General features: G+C 34.4%; 2 protein-coding genes across 2 annotated transcripts; both read right to left on the bottom strand.

The window, feature by feature from the left end:
- Window positions 1-9,157: 9,157 nt before the first annotated feature.
- On the bottom strand, window positions 9,158-10,709 carry LOC133882344 (GATA transcription factor 5-like). Its single transcript, XM_062321488.1, has 3 exons — window positions 10,541-10,709; window positions 10,073-10,410; window positions 9,158-9,942 (listed from the first exon to the last, which is right to left on the bottom strand). The coding sequence occupies exons 2-3, from the start codon at window positions 10,406-10,408 to the stop codon at window positions 9,271-9,273; spliced, it is 1,008 nt and encodes a 335-aa protein (XP_062177472.1). The 5' UTR covers window positions 10,409-10,410; window positions 10,541-10,709; the 3' UTR covers window positions 9,158-9,270.
- A 6,938-nt stretch (window positions 10,710-17,647) lies between these two features.
- On the bottom strand, window positions 17,648-22,742 carry LOC133880964 (subtilisin-like protease SBT3.9). The gene is made up of 11 exons (XM_062319934.1): window positions 22,424-22,742; window positions 22,229-22,320; window positions 21,453-21,550; window positions 21,193-21,348; window positions 21,006-21,117; window positions 20,032-20,575; window positions 19,175-19,272; window positions 18,834-19,073; window positions 18,582-18,696; window positions 18,315-18,510; window positions 17,648-18,233 (listed from the first exon to the last, which is right to left on the bottom strand). The coding sequence occupies exons 1-11, from the start codon at window positions 22,508-22,510 to the stop codon at window positions 17,665-17,667; spliced, it is 2,307 nt and encodes a 768-aa protein (XP_062175918.1). The 5' UTR covers window positions 22,511-22,742; the 3' UTR covers window positions 17,648-17,664.
- Window positions 22,743-23,828: the final 1,086 nt, after the last annotated feature.

Genomic DNA, 23,828 nt, shown 5'->3' with positions numbered 1-23,828 from the left:
CCGGAAACAGGGGCCAAATTTCTGGTGGGTTGACGGAAGAGACGCGATTTCCGATTGAACAGAGCTGTTTTTCCGACAAGACTACAAGATCTGGTAGTTCTCCTCCATTGAATTTGTACTCTGATTGCTTTGTTTGGGAGACATGGATTTGGGTTTTATTTTTTTATTTTTTTGTTTCCGATTGTTCTGGCAGTTTGATTTTGTGGATTTTGTGTGTGTGATTAAGGTGTTATTTGTTTGTTTGGTGAGAAAGTGAAGGAAAATCAACAAGTTGTTTCTCAGTAATCTGGCAGTAGTGTAAAATTGTTTCCGGCGGACCCATGGACGCGGGAGGGGGAAGGAGAGAGGACAAAGAGGAGAGAGTCGGTTTTTTTTTCTATTTATTAAAATAATGGGTTGGGAAGCAACAATGCTTCCCAACCAAAAAACCTAATTTTAGGGTATCTGTTGGAGGTTGGTTTTTGGTGTTTTTTTATGATATTTTCCCTAAACATAGGGAAGGGAACCATTTTAAGGAGGCTGATGGGAGTGCTCTAATTAGCAACAAAAATGAAAACATGCAAAAAGAAAAAAGAAGAAGAAGTATAAAAACAACATTCAAAGGAAGTGAGAAACAGAGTACCAAAGGAAGATAAAGACCAACAATATTCTGTCAGACGAGAAATGGGCGGCCAAGGTTTTGGATTTCGGGTTGTCAAAAATGTGCTAGGATAACACGGTGGTCAATTCGTTCGTAAAGGGTAGGCCAGGGTATTTGGATCAGATAGATCATATAAGAGTCGGACGGATTAGATAGATATAAGGGAAATGAAAAAAAAAATCGACAAATTTTTTCAAATTTCATCGGATGTACTCCAACTATCAGCAAAAAATGTTTCTTTACATATGTAATTATGTATGTGTAGCTCACCTTACCTGAAACCGATGGTCCACAAAAACAAGCACGAACCAGGAAGCCACGAACTTGAAGAGAAAGTGATGAAGAATAAGAAAGAAATCATGAGAAAAACCAATTGAGAGAGGTTTCCTGGTGCAGTGTGAAGCAAATACACAAAACCAAAGAAAGAAATGTGTTAAGTGTTTGAGATGAGAACTCCACCAAATATGGTAAAAAGGTCTTCGTATCACAACGATTGATGTTGACAATGTCGACCTGGAAATGGCAATAACTTTGACATCCATAACTACTGGTGGCCTCCATCAACATTGAGCTCCAAGCCTTTTGATTCCTTTTTTTAAAAAAAAATAATAATAATAATTAATAAGCATTTTGCTTTAATCTATTTAGACACCTTGTTGATGATCAAGAATCATTTGGCCTCACTTGAATGATTCTTCTATCTACACAAGATAAAAATAATAGGTTAATACTTAATATACAACATTTGAATATCGTACATTCCTTGCTTTCACCAAGATGTAGAGAATATACCCATTAATAGGATACCATAATTCCTCAATTTTCATCTTAAACCTTTATTATTCCAAGTGGAGTCCATTAGTAGACGCTGGTACAGTAAATCATCATGGACAGCAATCAGCTCCATAAATAAAGGATTATGCTCTTCCTGTCAATAAAATTAAAAAAAAAAAAAAAAAAAAAAAAAAAAAAAAAAAACTTTTAAAAATTTAGTTCTCACAATAACCTCCAACATACTAAAAGCGTGACCATTTTCTCTTAATTAGCAGTCAAGTTCTTGTGTGAGAGAGGGTCAAATTGGTTTGACGAAGATTGTATTTGCTGACAGTTTTGTCATGTGCATGTTGACGTTATTTCCCATTTGTTTCTTTTTTGTTTTTCCTTTTTCAGGTTTGCTGCCTCTAATTAAATCACATGGTGTAGAGTCACCACAATCGATCAACCAACTCTAACTTCAGTCTTCGCTACGTGGAGAGAAAAGAAAGTGATTTCAAGAATCAAATAATATTTAGCACCAGTCAATCACTTCAATAGATTTTGCTCCACCAGTTCATTTTATTTCTCTTAATTATTTCTAGAGAACTCCTTAACACCTTTTCAAATTGTAAACTTGCCAAATTCACAATTAGAACTATTAGCTTAAATCTTAATTCAGGGCAGTACAAGCCATATGATAATAAAACCGGCCTACCATGTAAAGGAAGAAAAATAAAACTAATAAAAGGTTGGTCAAACAACAAATATAGAAACAATAAGTAATTTTGCGAACATTGCATGATCTCTTTTACAAACAGCTATGCAAAATCATGTTGCAGGCTTTAATGGCCATCCACGCACACCCATAGTAAAAGGTTGGTAACTGTGTATTTTTAGTTTCCCATAAAAGGAAAATAAAAATAGTGCATTAATTGTTATGAGGGAAGAAACCATACATATTCCTTGATTTAGATAACTCTATTATGCCAACTAATCGTCTTTTGTTGAGAGAAAACTTGAAAGTAAATTTCTTTGAATTTTTTTTTTTTTTTTTTGAAAAGTACTTATATCCCACTCAAACTATCACTTTATTGTTAATATTTCTCTTAAACTATCAATTATGTCAATTGCCCTCCTAAACTGCCAAAACAATCTCAATATCCCCCATGATTAATAAAAAGACAAAAATGACCTTAAAACATTTTCAACAAGACAAAAATATCTTTATAAACTCCAAAAAAAAAAAAAATAATAAAAAAACAAAAAATAAAATAAAATGATAGCTTTGGTTTTTTTTTTTTCGTTTTTTTTTTATTTATTTTTTTAAAAAAATGTTATTTTTTTAGTTTTTGAAACCAAAAATATATATATATTAATTGTCTTGGTTTTTCTCCTTTTTTTGGGGTTATTTTTTTGTTATTTTTTTCTTTTTAGTTTTTTTGTTATAATTTGAAGAATTGTTTTAATTTTATGAAGGGCATTTTTGTCATTGAGAGGACATTGACATTGTTTTGGTAATTTAGGAGGGAAATTGACATGAGTAATGCTACATATTACCCTTGTGTCCTCCTAAAATTGATGTGGCTCTTAAAATTACCATTGAATTTATAATAAACCATTATTAGATTTTGATTCAATCGTAATTTTAAGAGTCACATCAATTTTGGAGGGACACAAGGGTGATATGTAGCATTACTCGATGACACAACTGCTAGTTTGAGAGAAAATTAACAGTTGAATAGTAGTTTGAGAGAAGTATATGTGTTTTTCTCATTTTTCTTCTAGGCAAAGCCAAAAGTGGGCAACTACTACATGGTAATATTGAGTATTAGGTGTGAGTATTTACTAAGGGTGCATTTTGCATTGTGATTTCGTAAATAAAAAGTTTGATTTTAAACCAAATTGCAAAAAATGAATCATTTGAAATTATATTTTTTAAAAATTATGATTTGAAAATGTATAAAATATATTTTTCAAATCGCAATCAAATTGGTGTTTTTCTGTAAACAAACAATTTAAAAGATTTTGAGATTTTAGAGAATAAACTACAATTTTACCAAAATGCTTAACCATATTTTTAAAAAACACGTTTTCAAATCATTATTTTTTAAATCACAAATTCAAATGGACCATAATATGCTTCTATGCATCTATCTACATATGAAAGACAGATCGATGACCTGATTGCTCCCATGTTTTTAAAAAACATGTTTTCAAATCACTATTTATTATTAGTGGATAATACACGTAGAATATTTAGAAACTTATACAATTTTTGTAGCCATGTATAAAATGGTACGATCCTGCCCCGGGGCAAGGCCTCGTACACAAAGGTAATTTCACCTGTTTGTAATGTGGTGATATCAAAGACTTTGGTTCAAGGCATTATTTCTAATAATTAATACTAACCTTTTAATATATTTTTATAAGAAAATGACGTTTTTTAATGTGTTTTTTTTTGTATGAAAAAGTGTTTTGATCCAACATAAGAGTAAAATTTATTGTTGAAATTGTTTGTTGGTTAAAGGTATTTTTTTGGTGGAGACTACATTTAGAGAAATTCCTTGAGCTTTGTTTCCATGTTTGTTTGGACTTAGCAAATGAACTTGCTCATCTCCTATTCATAACAATCAACGCGAGCGTTACTCGTTACAGCCACGCTTCTCACTCTATCTTGAGAGAGAGAAGCTCCATAGTTTTTGAAATCCACCTCCTGGGAAGGCTTCTCTCCGCCTTGTGTGGTGTCTTTAGGGAGAAATAAGCTCAGTTCTAATTAAAACTAGACTTAAGCCGAATCCAAGGACTTTATGGTACAAGGAGTCATAATTCATTATAAATCAATAATAACTTGTTTTCAAAAATTGGGCATATGTAGTAAGTTGTTGAGCTCCAAAGAAAGGATTTTAGTTTTGGGATTTTCTATTGCAGTTTTCTAGGCAACCAAGCAGGATGTAGTGACATGTTAGAGGGGAGTTTAATAACAAACATGGCAATAATAGCTTTAGAGATAGATGAGTCCACTCTGTTGCTTAGCTTCCGAGATGGGCTAGCCTGTGGTGGGTCAATTGCAATTGACCCATCATCAATTGTTGCCGATTGTATGCAAACCTTTTGGGCTGGAGCAGGGCCCAACTAGAAATTGTAGTGTGGCTGTGTGGGAGAGGAAAAATTTGGAAAAAATAATAATAATAATAAAAATAGGTGACGGGGAAATTAATTTTTGAGGGAAAATCTCATAAAAAAACACACACATATATATTATTGGGAGATTTTTTAAAAAAAAAAAATTGAAGGGCTTCGAGGTTGAAAGAACGACAGAAAGAAGAAAAAAAAATCATTTCGTTTTTAATGTCTTAGTGAAAGTAAGCTCAGAAGCTTCTACAAAAATCAGACTCTAGTTGTTTTACTTTTGAGTTGCCTGCCGTAAACGGCGAGCTTTTATTAATAAATAGTTTTTTTTTTTTTTTTTTTTTTTTTTTTTGAACAAAGAAGCATGTGCTCTTTTCATTTCTAAAAGTCCAGAGGCATTACAGAGATAGAATGAGAGGTACAAGACACTCCAACATTCAAAGTCAGACACAAATCTGACAAAGCAGTTGTCTAAACAATACACAAATATTACATGAACAACCCTTAAGCTCCACCACTACATTAATAAATAGTTTATGACTTAAATGTATCTTCATTAATAAATAGTTGTCTAAACAATGCACAAATATTAATAAATAGTTTATGACTTAAATGTATCTATTATTTAATGCTCACTTTATCCAACTTATGCTTCATCTTATTATAATACTTCTTATTTTCTCTGGTAACTTGAATTTGTAGCCTCATTTTTATTAATGCTTCGTTTGTTTCGACATAAAATAATTTTAACATTTTTTTTTATATTTGATGGGGAGAAAAAAATAATAGAAAACCGAAAAATAATTTCTATTTGACCAAAACTATTTAGTAAATTTCGGAAAATGATTTACGCTTTTTAAAAGCGTAAATCATTTTCTCCAAACGGCAGACGCATTCGATCTTCATGTTCAAGCAGTCGACCACCACCGGAATCTGGCTAGTGCCGGAATCCTACAACATTCTGTCACTGTTGCCGAATTCCGACCACCTTGGCCGGAATCCAGCCACTTTTGTTAGAATCTGACCAACTCAGATTTCAACGAAACTGTTCGGATTCTGACCTTTATCCAGAAACTCGTCACCGGTAAATTTTATATTATTTTACATTAATATTTTCATGCTATGAGTAAAAATTTATATTTATAAATTAATATGATTAAATGAAAATATAAAAAATATTTATAATTTTCAATACGCGTCAAACACCGAAAAATATTTTTGGTAAAAAATTTTTTCTTAAAAAATAACCTCCTTAAAACCATTTTACGACGAAAACCACTTTACGCCGAAAGTAACCTAGCATAAGTTTTATCTTTGAATACTACATCATTTATTAAGTTTCATATTTGAATACTACTAATAAATATGGACTTAGCACTCAACAGCCTCTATAAAATGTAGACTAACACGTCGAATTATAAGTGCATTCCTAGTAGCCTTATCAAAATAGTTTTTTAGCTATTTTGGTGAGCCAATTTGATGAAAATCCTGAAAAACCACTCTCAGCAGCCTTACCATTTTAACCAAAAAAATTTGACGACTGAAATTATTAACCAAATTAGATGAGGTATTTTCACTTAACAACCCACTCACCAAATTTTGTTTCACATTTCTCTCTCACATGATTAGCACACTTTTTTCCTTTTTTCTCTCATTTTCTTCTCCCATCTCCCATCTCTCACACGATAATGTCCTTATTTCATGGATATGAATGATATTTTGTAAAAAGATTATAAAGAGAAATAAATAAATAAATATGAAAAAATTATTATTTAAATGGAATAGTGAATATTGACTAGTTAAAATGGTGAGGCTGTTGGAGGAATTTTAATAAAGTGGCTCACCAGAATAGAAAAAAGTAATTTTTAGTTATTTTGGTGAGTAAAATTTGGTGAGACTATTAAGAATGCTCCAGAGATATAATAAAGGCGGTAATACCACGTACATTTTTTTTTTTTTTTTTTTATCTCTTTATATACTGCCATTTTCTTTTTACTTTCTAGGTGAAAACTATTTTTTCTTCTTTCTGGATTATTCTTATCTAATTGATTGAAGGAAAACACCTGTACAAATCCCACTGGCAAACTAACCTGCTATATATATATATATAATTTTATTTTATTTTTTTTCTTTTGGAGCTAGTAGAATATTATCTTAATCATTGATTAAATATGTTTATCGAGCTGCAAAAAAGATCAAATATGTTTATAAATCGGATCATATTGAAGTGGTTTAGAAATCGTATCAATCAGGCTCGTGGGGCCTCATGATAACCTTAATTACCTTTTTATTCGATTTGATTTTAAAGTTAAAAAAATTGACCATTAATTATGCCCACTACATCATTATGTTTATGCATGCCAAAATTAACGGATAAAGCTCAAATTTTTTTTGACAAAAATCCTTTGGGTTTAAGGATAAAGTTAGTTTTTCTGTAAATTGAATTAATAAAATATATATATTTTATTAAATTAATGATGTACTTAAAACATATATATTTTTTTTAATAGTTTGAATAGAAAAACTTTTTTTTTGGTGAGTACATTGTAAAGAAACCAAAAAATAGAAACAAAAACTTATGGAATAAAGAAGGCCGAGGGAGAGTCTTTTCAAAAACATGGACGAAAAGAGATGAATAGAGGGGAAAGGATGAGAATGCAGCCATAATGAATTCTGATTGCGGCCCAATTTGTCACATGATGAGCAAAGAAGTTTGCACTTCAATTTACATGACTAGCTTTTCAATTAGCTGTTTGTGGGATGGTAGAGTGAATGATGGAGATGATGAAAGCAATTCGCAAGTCAGTAGTAATTGCTGGTTGTTGAAGCGTCATTGTGACATTGAGAGAATCACCTTCTAAGATAAAAGATGATACTCCTAACGAAGCTGTCAAACGAGTAGCCAGAATGGCAGTAGTAGTCTCACTATAAAGAGCATAGCAAGGTGAGCTAATAATAAAGGTACACTTGATTATAGAACCAGTAGAGCCTTTAAAAACTGCAAATTAAGCAGAAAAAATACTCTGATAGCAGTATCATAGTTTATCTTGTATAGAAAAAAACATTTTAAAATAGGAAAATTTGAACATTTAAAAATATTTTCCCCAAAAGAGTTTGGTCTGGAGTCTTGACTCATGAGTCATGTCCCTTGACTGCTCAAGTGAAAGTAAATGAGGGGCACTTGTGGGGTTGCACCGCTGCAGATATTTCATATTCAGGCCACTGGACCACTGGGCCATGCAATATGGCAAAACCACACAGCTTTGGCGGTCTATAAATCTTAAAAGATTCAACCACCACCCAATTTCACTTCACTTGTCCCAAATCTGGCTAACCCATCAACCCCACCACAATCTCTCCCTCTCTCTCTCTCTCCTTAATACAATTTGCCTTTTCAACGACCTTCAAAGCCGCTGAACCGCTTTGAACGTTTCCATCTCTATATTATATATATATATATATATATATATATATATATATATATATAGTTATATACTGTATACACCACCATAAATATATCCCACCGTTATTCACTATAACTACGAGTTTTTGTCCATCCATTTTCAGATCGGTTTTAGTTTCAACATGTTCTGTAAAAGCTATTTATAGCTCAGAATGTGTGCTATCTCCTAGATTCTTATAGGTTTTTATGTAACGTAGAGGTATCTTCTGTTCAAATTATCTTTTAGCAGCGGTGGTTTGTTATGGTCTGAGTCTGACTTTCCATGAACGAGGGAAACTCAATCGCCTGACTCTAACTTAGTTTTTTAAAAAGTCGTAACCCTGTACATTAGACCGTTTGGTCTCTTTTATATGAGTAATGATTCACTACCACCTAAATATACAACTTTTCACCATCTTGTCTATATGGCAAGGTGGTCCCTCACCTTAATTTATTTTTAAAAAATAAAAAAAATTCAAAAAGTAGTGGAGGACCACCTTGAAAGGGATCTTTAGGTGGCAGTGAATCATTATTCCTTTTATATATATTGAAAGGGATCTTTGAACAGTCCCATATATATATATTGGATAGAATTATAATATCTAACATTTTTTTTAATTTTTATTATGAATTTTTAATAAGATAAGAAAAATGATATTTGTACACACATACATGGATCCCATATATATATATATATATATATCTCATATCCATTGTGAATGTGTGTACAAAATAGGTGTGTGTAAATAACATAACTCATAAGATAAATGCTATATACCACACTAATATTCTACAAATATCTAATGTAATATATAGCATTATTCATATAATAAATTGACATGATAATTCATTCTTGGTCTTTAAAATGTAATCGTTAGGTGGCATTTCAAAGGCGCTTATTACCTCTGCAATTCAATGTGGCAAGTGTAGTTGATGTGACATTTATATCTATCACGTATGAAGTAAGATATGTTTGTTAGTGCTTTGGATTTTTATTTTTTAACTTTTTTTAAGTGTTGCGTGAATATTTTGTATTTTAAATTATTTTTTAAAAGAATATATCCAAACATTTTCCAATAAGAAATGGAAAGATAATAAACCTCTTTTTCTATAGTCTAAAACCTCTTTCCCTCTTCATTAAAACCTGGAAATAATATACTAAACACTATCACAAACAGTATCCAAAGAACAAAGAAGAAAAACTAGAGTTATAATTAAGATCCTTCCTAATAACAAAAAATAAATAAAAAAACCTAAAGCGGCTCAGACCGGTTCACATGTAACTATTTTCTATGTTAGACTATCAAAAACTTGGAACCATCTGGGTCAACATGGATTCTGGTTCAGTCATAATCTCCTTTCTCTTCCTCATCTCCAACACTTTGCGGTGACTATTCGAATGAACATCGCCGGAAAAAGTCGGACTACAGGCCGGTCTATACTCTGGGAATAGCCGGCCGGACTTGAACCGAACCCCACAAGCGTTGCAAAGCGTTTTGGCGCCCATTGGACCGGTTCTCCACTGCGGGGTCTTCTGCACCTGGCAGTGGCTGCACCGACGCTGAAACTGGGAACCACCTGGTGCCCCACCGGTTTGAACAGCCGGTTTCTTCAGCTTCTTCGTCGGCGGTTCAGCAAAATCGAACAACTCCATGGTTTGAACCGTATTGCTAAAGATAAGACAAGGCGTCGAAGAAAACCCAGGAGACGATGCTGAAGAAGACGGCGGTGACGATTCGTTGAGCGGTGACCCAAGTCTCCAAACTCGTTTACCGGCTCTGGACCTTTTGCTTCTGGCTTTGGATGGAACCCTTAATAAAGGGAAAAATGGAGGTCTCGGTCTCCACTCCGGTTCGGACCGGTTCGTTGAACGACTTTCGATTTTCTGCTCTCCGGCGGGGAATGAAAGAGAAACCTCTGGCAAATCATCGTGCACGAAGTGAGAAAGCCATTCAAGGTCTGCAAGATCATCGTCCTGTGAAAACCCAAGAAAAAAAAGGGATTATTTTTCTAAATTTAATAGAAATAATTTTATTTTATTTTTTTTAAAAAAAAAAACCATAAAAACAAAGGAAGCAAAATTCGTTTTCTTATTAGAAATTTACCGGAACGGCAAGTTCGCTGGCGAGATGAGACTCGGACTCAGCCGTGCCGGAGCAATTGGTTGAGTTGGAATTATAATCGTCTGCTTGGTCCGGCGAGGACGAACCTGAAATAGAGTCTTTTTCCGCCTCTCCTTCCTCCTCCTCTTCTTCCTCAACGTATCCATCTTCTAATTCCGCATTAGACAGGTTAAGAAAGTAGTCAACTGAGAAATCTTCGCTGGGAACGCCGGTAGCACACAAATGGTCTTCTAAAAACGCTTGCTGTGTCGGCTTCATGGCATATTCTCCTACTACTAAACTTGGTCTTAACGCTCTCGCTTCCACGCCGTACTCCATTTCTATATAAAATAAATAAACCACCAAATTAACCTCGTCAAAAACCAAAAAAAAAAAACCCAAAAATCCCCTTCTCTTTTATTGTTTGTCTTAAAATATTTTCATTTGATTCATGTAAACCACCAAATTTACCTGATAAAGATGAAGAGGAAGGAAGATGGGTAAAGAGTTGGTGGGTTCGTTGGCAGACTGAAAAGAAGGCTGGTTCGTGTGCGAAACTGGTGCTGAGTTATTGGTTTATCTTTATCTCTCTCTCTCCTTCCTGCTATTTATGATTTGAATATATATTTTTGTTTTCCCAATGGGTCACGTTAGACAGACATGGGAGAGCTGACTATTCTGTATCGTGATGAGCTTTCGCCTGCCAGGACCGAACCCACATTTCCACGATGACTTTTATTTCTTGGCCATCATGCTCTGGTCCACGCCGAACTTCCAACAACGTAAAAAACAAAACATATTGCATGCTGAAGTCACATTTTTGCTACCCATTTTTGAACTAATCATTCTTATTATTATATTCTCTCACATTTCTTAATATTACTTTATAATACTTTAATTAACATGACTTATTAGTTTCTTACTTTTTTTTTCCTCTTAAATTTTAATTAAAATAATTCAGATTTTTTTTATTTCAACATACAACTTGATAAGATGTAGTAAATCAAAGAAGATCTAAAAATTCTCGACATGTTTAAAATAATGAATGATGTTTTTTTGTATAATTCTTACATAATTTTTGTACAATTTTAACTACTTTTTTTTATTATCAACCATTAAATTTGTTTTCTTACATGTAAAATAAGCTGATAAAATTTGAATAGATGAAGATCCTCTAAATTTCTAGAATATTATATCACGCAAGCTTGCTTAAAATCTAACATATTTTTTTTTTAATTTAGATATTAAAAGTAATAACTACTGATATAAGAAAATAGGGATTATTAAATTTAAAAATAATTGGAAATGAAAAAATTTATTGATGGAATAACTTAAGAATTTTTTTTTTAAAGATTGATCTAATTTATATAAATTAAAATTTTAATTTAAAATTAGGACAATATAACCCGGCGTGAGTCGTGACATTGAAACCGTTACAGTGGGTTAAGGCGCTAAGGATTGTTCAAAACGAGAACTGTAACGAACGAGCAAGGAAACCGCCATGATTTTGTGCGTTTGTGCCTTTTTTTTCTTCGAAACTTTGGGTCCCATTTTGTGGTTATTTACGGGAATGGGTTTGCTTTGCCGCGTTAATCGCGCCTCCTTTTCGGCTTAATTCTGCAGAACGTTCCCGCTCGTTGTTTTTCTAGTTTCGGAAAACTGATGGCCACACGATAAAGTCTAGCGCGTGTGGAATCTAACGGTCAACATGCCCAGTGGGTCTACATCGGACGGTCCGTTTCCGGGATGATTATTCACTCGCTTTGAAAGGCTGTGTCCAGGTGGCCTTGCTTTTGAGTTTTCAAAGCTAGAGCATTCCACGTCATCAAGCATCGTATAAGCGCGTTGCATTATGGAGTCGTAGCTGGCCAGGATCTAGAAAAATGTGTCTGTCATGTTCAAGAATCAAGTAGCAATTCCAGTATTACTTTTTTCCTCTTTTTTTTTTTCTTTCTTTTTTTTTTTTTTATTAATTTTGTAAAAAAAAAAGTAATCTTTATTTAATAAAATTTAACAAAGATATAATTTAAAATTTATTCAACTCAAACTCTATTTATCACCTACAAAATAGCCTATTAAGCGATAATATGAGCGACTGTATTCTCATTCTTGTTTGATTCTCCATGATCTTAACTGATTCAATTCAAATTTGATTACATCCACAATATGTTTAAATTTACTCCAATTTTAGTACCTATCTTATAGGAAATAGTAATACTGGAATAGCAATCAATTGCAATTCTGGTATTACTATTTTCTATAATACATGCAAAATATTTGAATCTCCTAATTAAGTTCTCCAAATTTAAATTCAGGCAATTTAAAAGAAGAGCGCTACGGGATTCATTTGTCTCCAAATTTAAATTCAGGCAATTTAAAAGAAGAGTGCTACGGGATTCATCTGTCTTGAACGAACTTTCATTTTCTCTTAAACTGCCTGAATTCAAACAGTCTAAAACACATCTACAAAAAAAATTATTAAACCCCAATATCTTAACTATTATGATTTTCAAAGTCAATTAATAATACGCAAATAAAAAGAACATACCAGGATCCATACCTCTATTTGAAAGAATTTGTAGGTAGACTTTATAAAATGGTTTATCTCGCTTGACGAATTACACAAAACTGATGAAAAATGTGTAAATTTATAGGTTAGAGAGAGAATCATGTGAGCTCGTTCGCCGGGGGGGGGGGGGGGGGGGGGGCGGGGGGAGGCTCCGTGTCTCCCCCTCCGGGTGCTAGTGTTTCCCCTAGCCGTTGGGTCGAGGGTTTTTTGTCTCCAAGCCATGTGGCTGTTGGAGTTTAGTTCCTCCCGGTGCTTGAATCGGTGGAGGTTTGTTGGGGTTTTTTCTTTTTTCTGTTGTTTTTCTTGTTGTAAGCAGTGATTTTCAGGTGTCGGCCCGTGAAGAACAGCGGGTGTTGGAGGGTTCCGGTGGAGTTTTGTTTAACGCTAGATCTGTCAGCCTCGACTGGTCTTTCTCCAACAGGAACTTGCCGAGTGCGGTGGTTGGCCTCTCCTGGTCAGATTTGGTTATCTTTTGAGGCCGTGCTGTTCGTCTCCGGTCGGCGTGACCTGCACGCACCGGCGTTTTCAGTTCTGTTCTTAGCGTGTGTGGGCCACAACTGCTTTCTCCGGTCTCGGAAGGTGCCGATCTCTGCTTGTGAAGGTCGTCTGTTGCAAGGGAGGTTCCCGGAGATGGTGCGTGTTTTACACGCGCCGTCTCCGGCAGCCGTTTCTTGCCGGTGTTGGCATTTTGAGTTTGTTGTTTGTGTTTTTATGTATATTCCATCTTTGTTCTCACAGTCTACCGTTATGTTTGGTAGCTGCTTCAAATCAGGTGTTCCTGATTTTGTGGGCAGAGATTCATTATCTCTGTTCACTGCAACTGGCCTTCGGCCTTTGATTTCTCACCTTTGGGCGATGTTCCTGGTTATCTACCCCTTTGGGAATGTATTCTCTGAAATGATAATGAAGAAGATGGTTCTGTGTTTAAAAAAAAAATAGGAGTCTAATAAGAATTTAATTAATAAAAATAATTTAATTTAACAAGATTAGTATTAGATAACTATATCACTTAAGCCTACAGTTTTTGTTACATCAACAAATATCAGCTCATAAGTAGGTCCACCCACCTCACGGAGGGATTGGGATGGAGTTTGGGCTCCATTATTGAGTAAACAGCGGGGGCCCATTGGTGGTGACCCGTCTGATTCAGCGTTGTTTCTTTGGCGCAATACTCTGGTTCCATGTTCATGCTCTTTCCTTTTTGTTATTTACCCAAAAACAAAAACAAAAAATCTTTTTTATTTTATTTTATTTGTAATTATATGTTTAATGGATCCCGATCAGTTTTCTCATAATTCAATTTAGTGGTGAAAATTTTATATATATAATTTGAATTCTGAAAAAAAGTTATTGGTAATTAAAAAGAATATAAAGAAGAGAAATTTTAATTAATCAATTAAATGTCCTTGTGAATAATATTTATAACTACTTGTTTGGATTTAAACTAAATTTATAATCCAATATATTATAACATAATTTTATTTAATTTTTTATTTATTTATAACAAATCAATCTATAATGGAAAGCTCCCTAATACAATCTTTTGCAAGGGATTTTAAGTTCTTCTACCATGAATTAAAATCAAATTCAAGCAATTTTTAAAGTACTCATTCTTGCTACATCAGTATATCACTTCAAAGATAATAAAACATGGGTAGTTGTATAGGTGGCCGGTCGCTGGGGATTGGTTGGGGAGGGGGGGGGGGACTAGTACTCCACCCCACGGGTGGGTCATAGGGTGGGATATTTAATTAACCCTTAAAGTTTCTTAAAGTTTAAAGAGTTGATGTATATATTATTTATATAAATATTTTTGTGATCGAGTTATGAGCGTCCCCCAGATTTCAGATTGTTGTTCCTTAAATTTGTTTTGTTTTTGTATTTTTGGGCTTTTTGTTTTATCTTTCTTTTTAGTATTCTTCTCTGATTTTCTTGTAACAGTTATCAAACAGGTATTTTGGGTCATCTGAACTCTTTACATATCTTTACTGGTGGCTTGGGCTCTTCACATCCGTGCCAAGAGCTAATAGACTCGCGTCATTTATTCGATATGTTGTCTTCGCGTACTTGCTTTCTTAGGAGTTCATTAGTGGATTGCACAACTTTAGTTTATTGAAATTTCATTTTTTTTAAAGCTTAAAACTTAGCTTTAGCTTTAGTTTATAGTTACTTTTTACGTATTTATAAATAATAATAATAATTAATTTAATTTAATTTAATTTTTTTAAAAAAAAAAACAAAAAAAAATCTCAGTTTGCTCTTGGTCGCTCTAACCACCGTCTGGTGCGCAAAAGATGGACTAAAGTACAGCCGACCGTTGACGAAAGGATGACTAGCAAACAGTCCACAAATCAACACATGGCGTTGAGAGAAAAGCCTTAACTTTCTCGTGGGTGGCTCTCACATGCCTTAATTCGATCTACTCATCCATGGCTTTTGTTTTTGACTATATTTTTATTTATGCTTGGCATTTCAGATATTATAATATGTTTTATTCTCTATATGGGAATGCCTTTCTTGTCCAAAGTTTAGAAAAGTAAAGTGCCACGCGTATCGAATTTGGGACTCACTGGGTTTCACCTTCATGGTCAAATTTTACATATTGGTATTCTACTATTCTATGGACGTAGGTCCTACTAATGTGTTTTGATTACGTAAAAATAATATACTTTTGGTTATGTAAAAATTATTTTTCTTAGAACAGCGGTTCACTTCCGGCTTAAATGAGTGTTTTGGTGTTAGAGCGTAGATGGTTCTTTGAGTAAAATTGCGTTTGGTGGCTTGTAATTATTGTAACTCTGGTACCCGTGACATTATCGTATTTATAAACAACTCATATGCAAAGAGAAGTTAAGTCAATGTAGAAAAGACGACTCGCATGTGGAGAAAATTTGTTATAAGTGTAGGTGTGGGTGTCGAGTTCCATTGAAGACTATATCTATGTCGTTTTCTGAGTAGTTATTTTAGTGGGTCTTAAGTATTTCATTTTAATAGAGTTTAATAGTTTTCAAATAAATGTCATCTTCCGAGATGTAAGTTACAAGTTGGAGTCTTTGATTGAAAGTTGATTTTGTATTTGGAGTATTGAAACTGTGATTTGAATAAAGATAAAATGAAGCAGAGAAGTTTATTTTTCAAACCATGTGCTTGAAGGAGGTCAAGATTCCCTCTAAAAACCTACTCGGTCTAAATTATCTCGTTACGGACTTGATATTCAAGTTTGTAACATTCACGTTGAGGAAAGAGGAAAGATAAACAACAAAGTGGGCAATAATATATACGTAAGTGGACACAAACCTATTAACTTAAAACTCTTATATTAATATGCTCTTATTGCACTCCAGATGAGATTCTTACTCTCCCTAACATAATCTATGCACATGAGTCAATGCAACTTAATTGCACATGGACATGCTGAAGTTAGCTATAGATTTTCCAAACTTTGCCATATGTTACTTAAGAAATGCTAAAATTCTTTCCAGTGTCTTTCTGGTGTCCTTCTATGCTGACATGACACTCTGTTTTTACTAAAAAAAAACTACAGCTTAATTTATCTCTCCTGTCTTTTTATTATTAAAAACATAATGTCATGTCAAAAAGACTTCAAAAAGATATTGGAAGGAACTCTTACATTTTCCATATTGCTTTGATAGCAAGGTATAGATTTCCGTTTGTGTCTCATGTACATTGCTTCATAAATAAGATTTAAGATTCAAATTATGATGACTCCCATCAACGCACGAAACCTAATTAGACAAATAGATTATTGAGATGAGCATAAAGCTCAGAGAAGACTCAAGCACACACCAAGTTGGTACAATCCTAGCAATAATAATATTATTTTGAAATATCACCCTGCACTCATTTTATCTATTAAATCCCAACCACTGAGGTGTTAGGTACTCCAGTTTGACTTAACATTCAAGTCACACTTCAATTAAAAAAACAGAAGAAAACATGAATGATTTGTCTTTAACACCAAGTAAGATTCTTACAAAACCAGCAAGAAAGGGTTATGTTGATAATCTCGATGCTGGAAAGTACATAGATCTGCTTAAGATTTCGTTTATAATTGGGATTAATTATGAATAATCTCATTTGGCTCAATGTTATAGTGTTAATTAATCGATTGAATTCATCGTTTTCTGTTACCTTAAATTTATAAACGAAAGTTTAATATAGTACCGGAGCTTAATTGTTAGAAATCGTAACCACGAAAGAGTCAACTAACGGGCGGAAAGAGTTGAAGATTAGCATTTAGGACTCTTAATAAATTGGAATAACTTCACTTAATAGTACCGAACTATCACCATTTTTTACTTAAGGGTACTGAACTTCAAAACGTCTCAAACTAGGAGATTTAATTTTCAAAACGTCTCAATAACAGGTACACTATTAGAATTTGCTGTTAAATCCTGCCAAAATTTCTAAAATACCTCTTCTTCTTTTTTTTAGGAAAAAAAAAAAAAAAGAAAAAAATTACTAAAATTTAGGTGTTGGTAAGAATTTAATAGAATTTGCAAAAATACCCATGCCTGAATCTTTGAAAAATTTTATAATTTTTTTAAAAAAATAAAAATAAACACGGGTATTTTGAAAAATTTTGGCAGGATCTAACAGCAATTTCTAACGGAGTACCTGTTATTGAGACGTTCTAAAAATTAAATACCCTAGTTTAAGACGTTTTGAAGTTTAATACTCTTAAGTCAAAAATGGAGATAGTTCGGTACCCTTAAGTAAAGTTATCCTTAACTAATAATATGACTAGCATTTAGGACTTTCAATAAATATATGGTTTAAGACTCTTATCTCTTATGATTTGGAGGTATTAGTTGGGTTGGGATTAGAGTTGTATTAGATGCATCAACAAATCTTTTTAGTCACTTCTCTAGATTTCTTTCTCTTAATGATTCACAGACGGCTATGTTTCTTTAAGTGAATTCAACCAACTGGACTATCAACAGATGATTAATAATAGAAGAAGTTTATTGATTCAAACAAAGGGATACTGTTGGTGGCAACAGAATTATGTTTCTGCATAAAAGTAATCAATGACAGTCCGAACTATCAATGGTATTCTCACTACATGGACACCATCTTCCCAAAACAGATTACCAAATGAGTATCTTCCTTGAACCCTTAGCTGGGATTGGAAAGTAACCTTGAATTTCAGCTTCCTTATTGTAGAATTAAACAACAAATTTGGTGGCTCAACTATCACTTTAGTTCCAGCCGGGGCTTGAACAAAAGCAGTGTAAAAAGAATTAACTGGACCGACATTTGTAACGGTTCTTGACACAGTTAAGCTCTCCTTCAGCTCAGGAATGGTAATAGAAGGCAGATTAAGATTTGCAAGGAATTTGGCCGACTTACGGCAACGTGCATGTGACCTAATCATCGAACTAATGGCAGAATTGTTGTAGCCCATGGAACAAATAAAGTTGATGTAATCTGAGAACCCCATGTCATATATGAGACCAGGAGCCATGGCTTTGTTAGGTTCAACATGACCACCTCCAAAGTCAAATGGGTCAGCCTGCTTGTGGGGAGCTCCCTCAGCCACTGTCCATAGACCATATTCATCTTTCAAAGAAGCTATACAAGAAGAGACACAGAATCAGTTGTGTACACTAATTTTATGAGGGAAAAAAATGCCAGTAAATTTCTTTTGTCAACCTGTAGTAACCAGTGCAGACTTGATTGCAGCAGGGCTCCATGTTGGATGGATAGCTTTAAGAAGAGCTACAATGCCAGATACATGGGGACAAGCCATGGAAGTTCCCGAATCAATGCTGAAGTTAATGGGTTGAGAGAGGGAAGAACCAGGGGACCAGGATGCCAAAATATTAACACCAGGAGCAGTAATATCAGGCTGCAACCACATTCAAATACATATCAACTTCAAAAATCAAAGAACTAATTATTTTGTAAAGTAGCCAGTACCTTCAATACAGATGGAGATAAGGAACTCGGTCCTCGAGAGGAGAAGAATGCAACTTCTGGGGAAATCTGTCGTCCCACATCGGTTTTTGTTGGGCTAAACTTGACCACAGGATTTCTGTCGAATAAACATTTCAGTAGGAAATGAAGGAGGTCACTTAAAGAAAACAAGCATAGTCATGACATAACACTGATTTATTATTTTCACTTCCACATAGTAAATTCAACATGAATAAGTTGCTCTCACAAAATTACCTGTTCATCTCCATGTACATGAGCAGAGATGTCCCGATTGCAAAGTCCACTTGGACACAAGGGATATCAAAGGATGAAGTAACATCCTTTGTGGGAAATTGGGCAAAGATGATACCATTACCCTGAGCATCCAGTACAGTTGTTGCAGCAACAGTAGCTGACCTCTGTGAACGAGATTGGAAACAAAGAACTACTTTTCCTCTTGCTAAAGTGGCATTTAAGGTTCCTGAATCACAGCTCCTGTTAAAAGTAACCATTATTAAAATATGAATTCTCTAATAAAGAGTAGAAGGTTCAAATAGAGTTCATGCAAACAAGAAGCAAATAACAACGCATTATACCTAGCACTGTCTTCATCTGCATCAACAACTGCTATGTCTTCTCCTTGCACAATAGGGTGAAATTTGTTCATATCCTTCCGTGTATAGAAAGCCTGACCCTGCTTGAGAAAATAAAATCACTTCTAGGTCTACAAAACAAAGAATCAGATATCAATTTTATAACTAGATAGTAGTTCATTATGAACGTCAAGTTTGAACAAGGCTTTTTTATGCATGGTTCATCCAAAACAAACAAAACTGAACAGTTCCAGGGTCATGTTTAGATTCTCCATCTGACACCATAATCAATATCATTCAAAAATACTAAACAGAAATCTCATGTTGTAATAGCCAAATTATAGTGCATTTTACAGAAAACAGGAACATAAACCACGAAAAGAAATTACATAAGCAAAGATGAATAGAATACTTCAATGACTGTGAAAGCAGAAATTTAAAATGACAAAGAGCTGAGACTCACTTATCACTCACAGAATCAGCCAAAAAACTCATACTTCCATGCAAAAGCCTCATGTACATATTGTAGTAGATGTAAGGTAGTTTCGGAGTGTTTTTCTTTTTTCTTTTTTCTTTTTTTTTTTTTTCTTTTTTTTTTCTTTTTTTTTTTTCTGAATGGGCTGGCTTTTAAAAGAATGTTAATGTTGTAATCCTGTCAAAAATTACAAATTCTCCACATTTCTTTCAGGGACACAGGCATATTGCTGAACCATATAAATCTTTTACATGTGGATTCTTTGTATGATTGGTTACTGATAGTTATAATTTTTCAGTTACATTTCATTATGCAAACTGTATATCCCCATCCCAACAGAAATAAACACATTCTTTCTTGGCTGGATAGGAAGTTAAGAAGTTACCACAAGAGTTTGATTGTTTCCCAAGGTAATCAAAGTGGGGAAAGCTCTATCTATGGTACTTGCGGCAACGGTTATAAGCCATGGAGCTGTATTTATGACAGTCTGAGGATAAGGACCAGAATTCCCGGCAGAGCATACTACAGAAATTCCTTTAGTTACAGCGTGTAAGGAACCAATGGACAAAACATCATCCACATAAGTATCAAGTGGTGGTGGTGAGCCAAGGGACACTGAAAGCAAATCCACGCCATCAAATATTGCGTCATCAAACGCGGCAAGAAGGTCAGCTGCGCTGCAGCCGCCAGTAGCCCAGCAAACTTTGTAGACAGCTAACCAAGCTGATGGAGCACCCCCTCTCGCAACTCCTTGAGCTAATCCCATAAAATTCGCATTTTCTATGGGAAGACCAGCTGCAGTAGATGATGTGTGAGTGCCATGGCCTGCAGCATCTCGGGGAGATAAGTACTCAACGCCATCACTTGTATTTAACTTTCCGAATTCAGCTTCATATCCTTTGACATACCAACGCGCGCCAATAATTTTTCTGCCCAAAGTATATCATAACAGTAAGTGTTTGAGGCTATAATCAAATTTAACACGCCTCAATCTTACAAGAATATAGGAAAGGAAGTATGGAAACAGATTAGTACTTCTTTGTAGCAAGGCAGATTCTTGGACTCAAACATGGGAATTTCATGGTAAAAACTACCTTAAGTCTGGAATTCAAAGTACACAATTTAATTGGATGCTGAGAAAGTTGTGGCACATTTTCTTCAACTAAAATATACAAAGTCATTGCTCCAAACTGCATTATCCATTCTCCTTGATTGGAATAATCTTACAGTTAAGTAGCCAATTTTGAGTTTTCTTATCAAACAGTAGTGTTAAAACGATATATTGATTCTGGTAATATGATAACAATTTGATCAGGAAAGATAATTAAAAATGAAACGGGGAAAATAAAGCAAATTAACCTATTACAGTGGGAGCTATTGAACTTCTCTCCTTCTTGACATATGCCTTTCCACCGAGATGGAATCTCTCCCATTCCCTCATCTTTGAAGCTTTCAGACTCGGGCCAGATTCCTGTTCAACAAAGTGAGCACAATTAAAGCCTGATCCCGTATAATATACAACCATATAAGGCATTTCCACACCAACCAGTGTCCATGACACCAATAATAGTCCCAAGTCCGGAATGACCCCTTGAAAGAATTCCCTGTACAATTTGAGGCTTTACTTGGAGGAAATCCCAACTTCTAGTCGTCTGCAGACTAAGAATTCGGTTTGGAACTACACGAACAACTCCTGGGAAATCTGCATTGTAGTACGAGAAAGGAGAATACCAACTACAATTACTTGTAAGCAAAGCACAAGTCTGATACGAATACAGAATTTACAGTTCACCAACATTGTAGCACCTGCAATAAGTTCGGCTTGAGACTCAGTTAAGGCTGCAGCAAACCCCGAAAAGCCATGCTTGTAGCTGTACAAAATCGACTCCTTGGCTGCTTCCTTGCTGTCAAATTGATATAACAAGCTCTTACTTCGTTGTTATGATCATAATTAGGTTCCAGTCACATAACTTTACAAGCAACAAGATGGTGAAAATGCATTTGATGCACACAAATTTGTAGGAAACAGCAATTAAAAAGAGGGCTAACATAATTCACATGTCCTCACACGGTTTGTTTTTGCTATTTAGGGGTATGCCACAAAACCTCTGCCTTTGTCACCACCACTACCATTTTAGCAACACCACCGCCATGGTCACCCATGTTTCTCAAATTCAATTACAACCTCTACCACCATCACCACCAAGGACATCACCAAATATGTTATTCTCTCTTAATAAGTGAGGTCCAACACGTTGAATATTTAACTGAAATGAGAAGTAAATGACAAAGACGGTTTGAATTCAGAACCTTAACTCTGATCCAATGTTATATCACCACTTATCCAAAAAGTTTAAGCTCATAGTTAATTTTAATCATTTAATTAACGGACGGGTGCAATCTTTCCAGAGCAAGAAGTAGGAAACTTGACTTAAAACGCATCTAAACGAAACTAGTAACGACAATGGTATGCTTCATGGACTACAGCAATCAAATCTTCTCTCCTTTCACATAAGAACGTTTGGAAACATAAACAAATAGAACAAATAAGAACACTGACAAAAAGAAGTTAGAACTGAAACCTTCCAAGTATATTTGATAGGATCTCATGGTGCGAGTCTTGAACGAGTTCAGGCTCTTCATGCTGCCTCTCTCCCATATACACAATGTGAACCTGCCAAGACCAAAGAAAAACACAAACCCACCAAACAATTCAAGTCGAGGAAGAAACAGAACAGAACAGAACACATTACCCACATAAGAAAACCCATACTCACATTGCTTGAAGCAAGTGCTAGAAGGAACAAAGACTGTTGCTTGGCAAGAAGAAGAAAAAAGATACCATAAATCCAAGAAGAAGCCATGTCTCATGAGAGCTCTACCTGAACTGAAAAAGACTGTTGGATTGTCACCCTTATATTGTTGATTCTTCCTACCTTTGTGGGTGGGGACCCCAGTGATTTACTTTGCTCCACTACTGCTACTAGCCTTCTACCATTTACACCAGTAATGGATCGTTGCGCCACAGATGATAGTTATATATTTAGCTTTTGTACTCTCTGTTTACTGTTTGGTGAAACTGAAATGTAGAGGTAGTGGATTATTGAGTGGGAGAGAGAGTGTGTGTGTAAGAGGATCGTTTGCCTGATTGGGTGTCCTGTCGTTGGGAGCATACCCGAGGGGTTGACTGTAATTTCCTAAAATAAAAAAAGAAATGTCGGATTCATGAACTGGTTTTCATCACGTGCGGCTGCTCATAATCTCCGTCCAGTACATATAGATACCACTTAATTTTTACACTATTTTGTCCAAATAGCATAATAACGCAATTTATAAAAATATAATTAATCCTTTGGTAAAATCTATAAAAGTGAAGTGTTTGCAATTATAAAATCCCACAATCTTCAAAGAAAAAAACTTGTAGGCAGGGGCGGGAACAAGAATATGTGATATGGGGGGGCCAAAAAATTTAAAAAAAAAAAACAAAAAGCAAAACTTTGGGGGAGCAAAAAATTAATTTTGAGGGGTTCAATCGATTAAAAAAAAAAAAAAATTTAAGCGGTATTTGAGAATCTTTGGGGAGAGCGGGAGCCCCCACCCTTACGCCTAGTCCGCACCTCGTTGTACGTGTAACTTGTCTACGATTAATTTACATACGTTAATACGTTAATGTAGTATTAATATTGTTTTAATTTAGAAGCTACGCATTCCTATATATGATGATGGAATAAACACGTCATGGTTATACCCCAATTCTTGCCACATCATTTTATTACAAAAAATTTTTTTAAAAAAAGAAGGAATTGTTTCTTTTTTTCATCCTCACGTTGACAACTTCTCAAGTTTAAGTCCATCATAAATCAGGTTTGGTCGGAAGCAAGATGTGATTTTGTTTGAGCAAATTTGCTCAGAGTTCTTGATTATATAATGAAATTAAAGGCATTTAATGCCATTTTTCAAAAAAAGAAAAGAAAAAAGTAGCTGATATTTCTTTCACATTCACGTTGGTCCATAAAAATCATTCCTTTCTTTAAAAGCATAACAATGAAATAAGAAAATTAAAAAAAAAAAAAAAAATTAAGATAGTAAGATAATTCGAGAAATTATAGACTTCATTGTAAGGTAATTCGAGAAATCTTGAGCCTCTCAATCAATTAATAAATATTTAAAAAAATTATACTT

Source organism: Alnus glutinosa, chromosome 11 (genome assembly GCF_958979055.1).
Source record: "Alnus glutinosa chromosome 11, dhAlnGlut1.1, whole genome shotgun sequence".
NCBI classification, from domain to species: domain Eukaryota; kingdom Viridiplantae; phylum Streptophyta; class Magnoliopsida; order Fagales; family Betulaceae; genus Alnus; species Alnus glutinosa.
The sequence above is the reverse complement of the archived record's forward strand: the minus strand, read 5'-3'. Positions and strand labels throughout refer to the sequence as shown.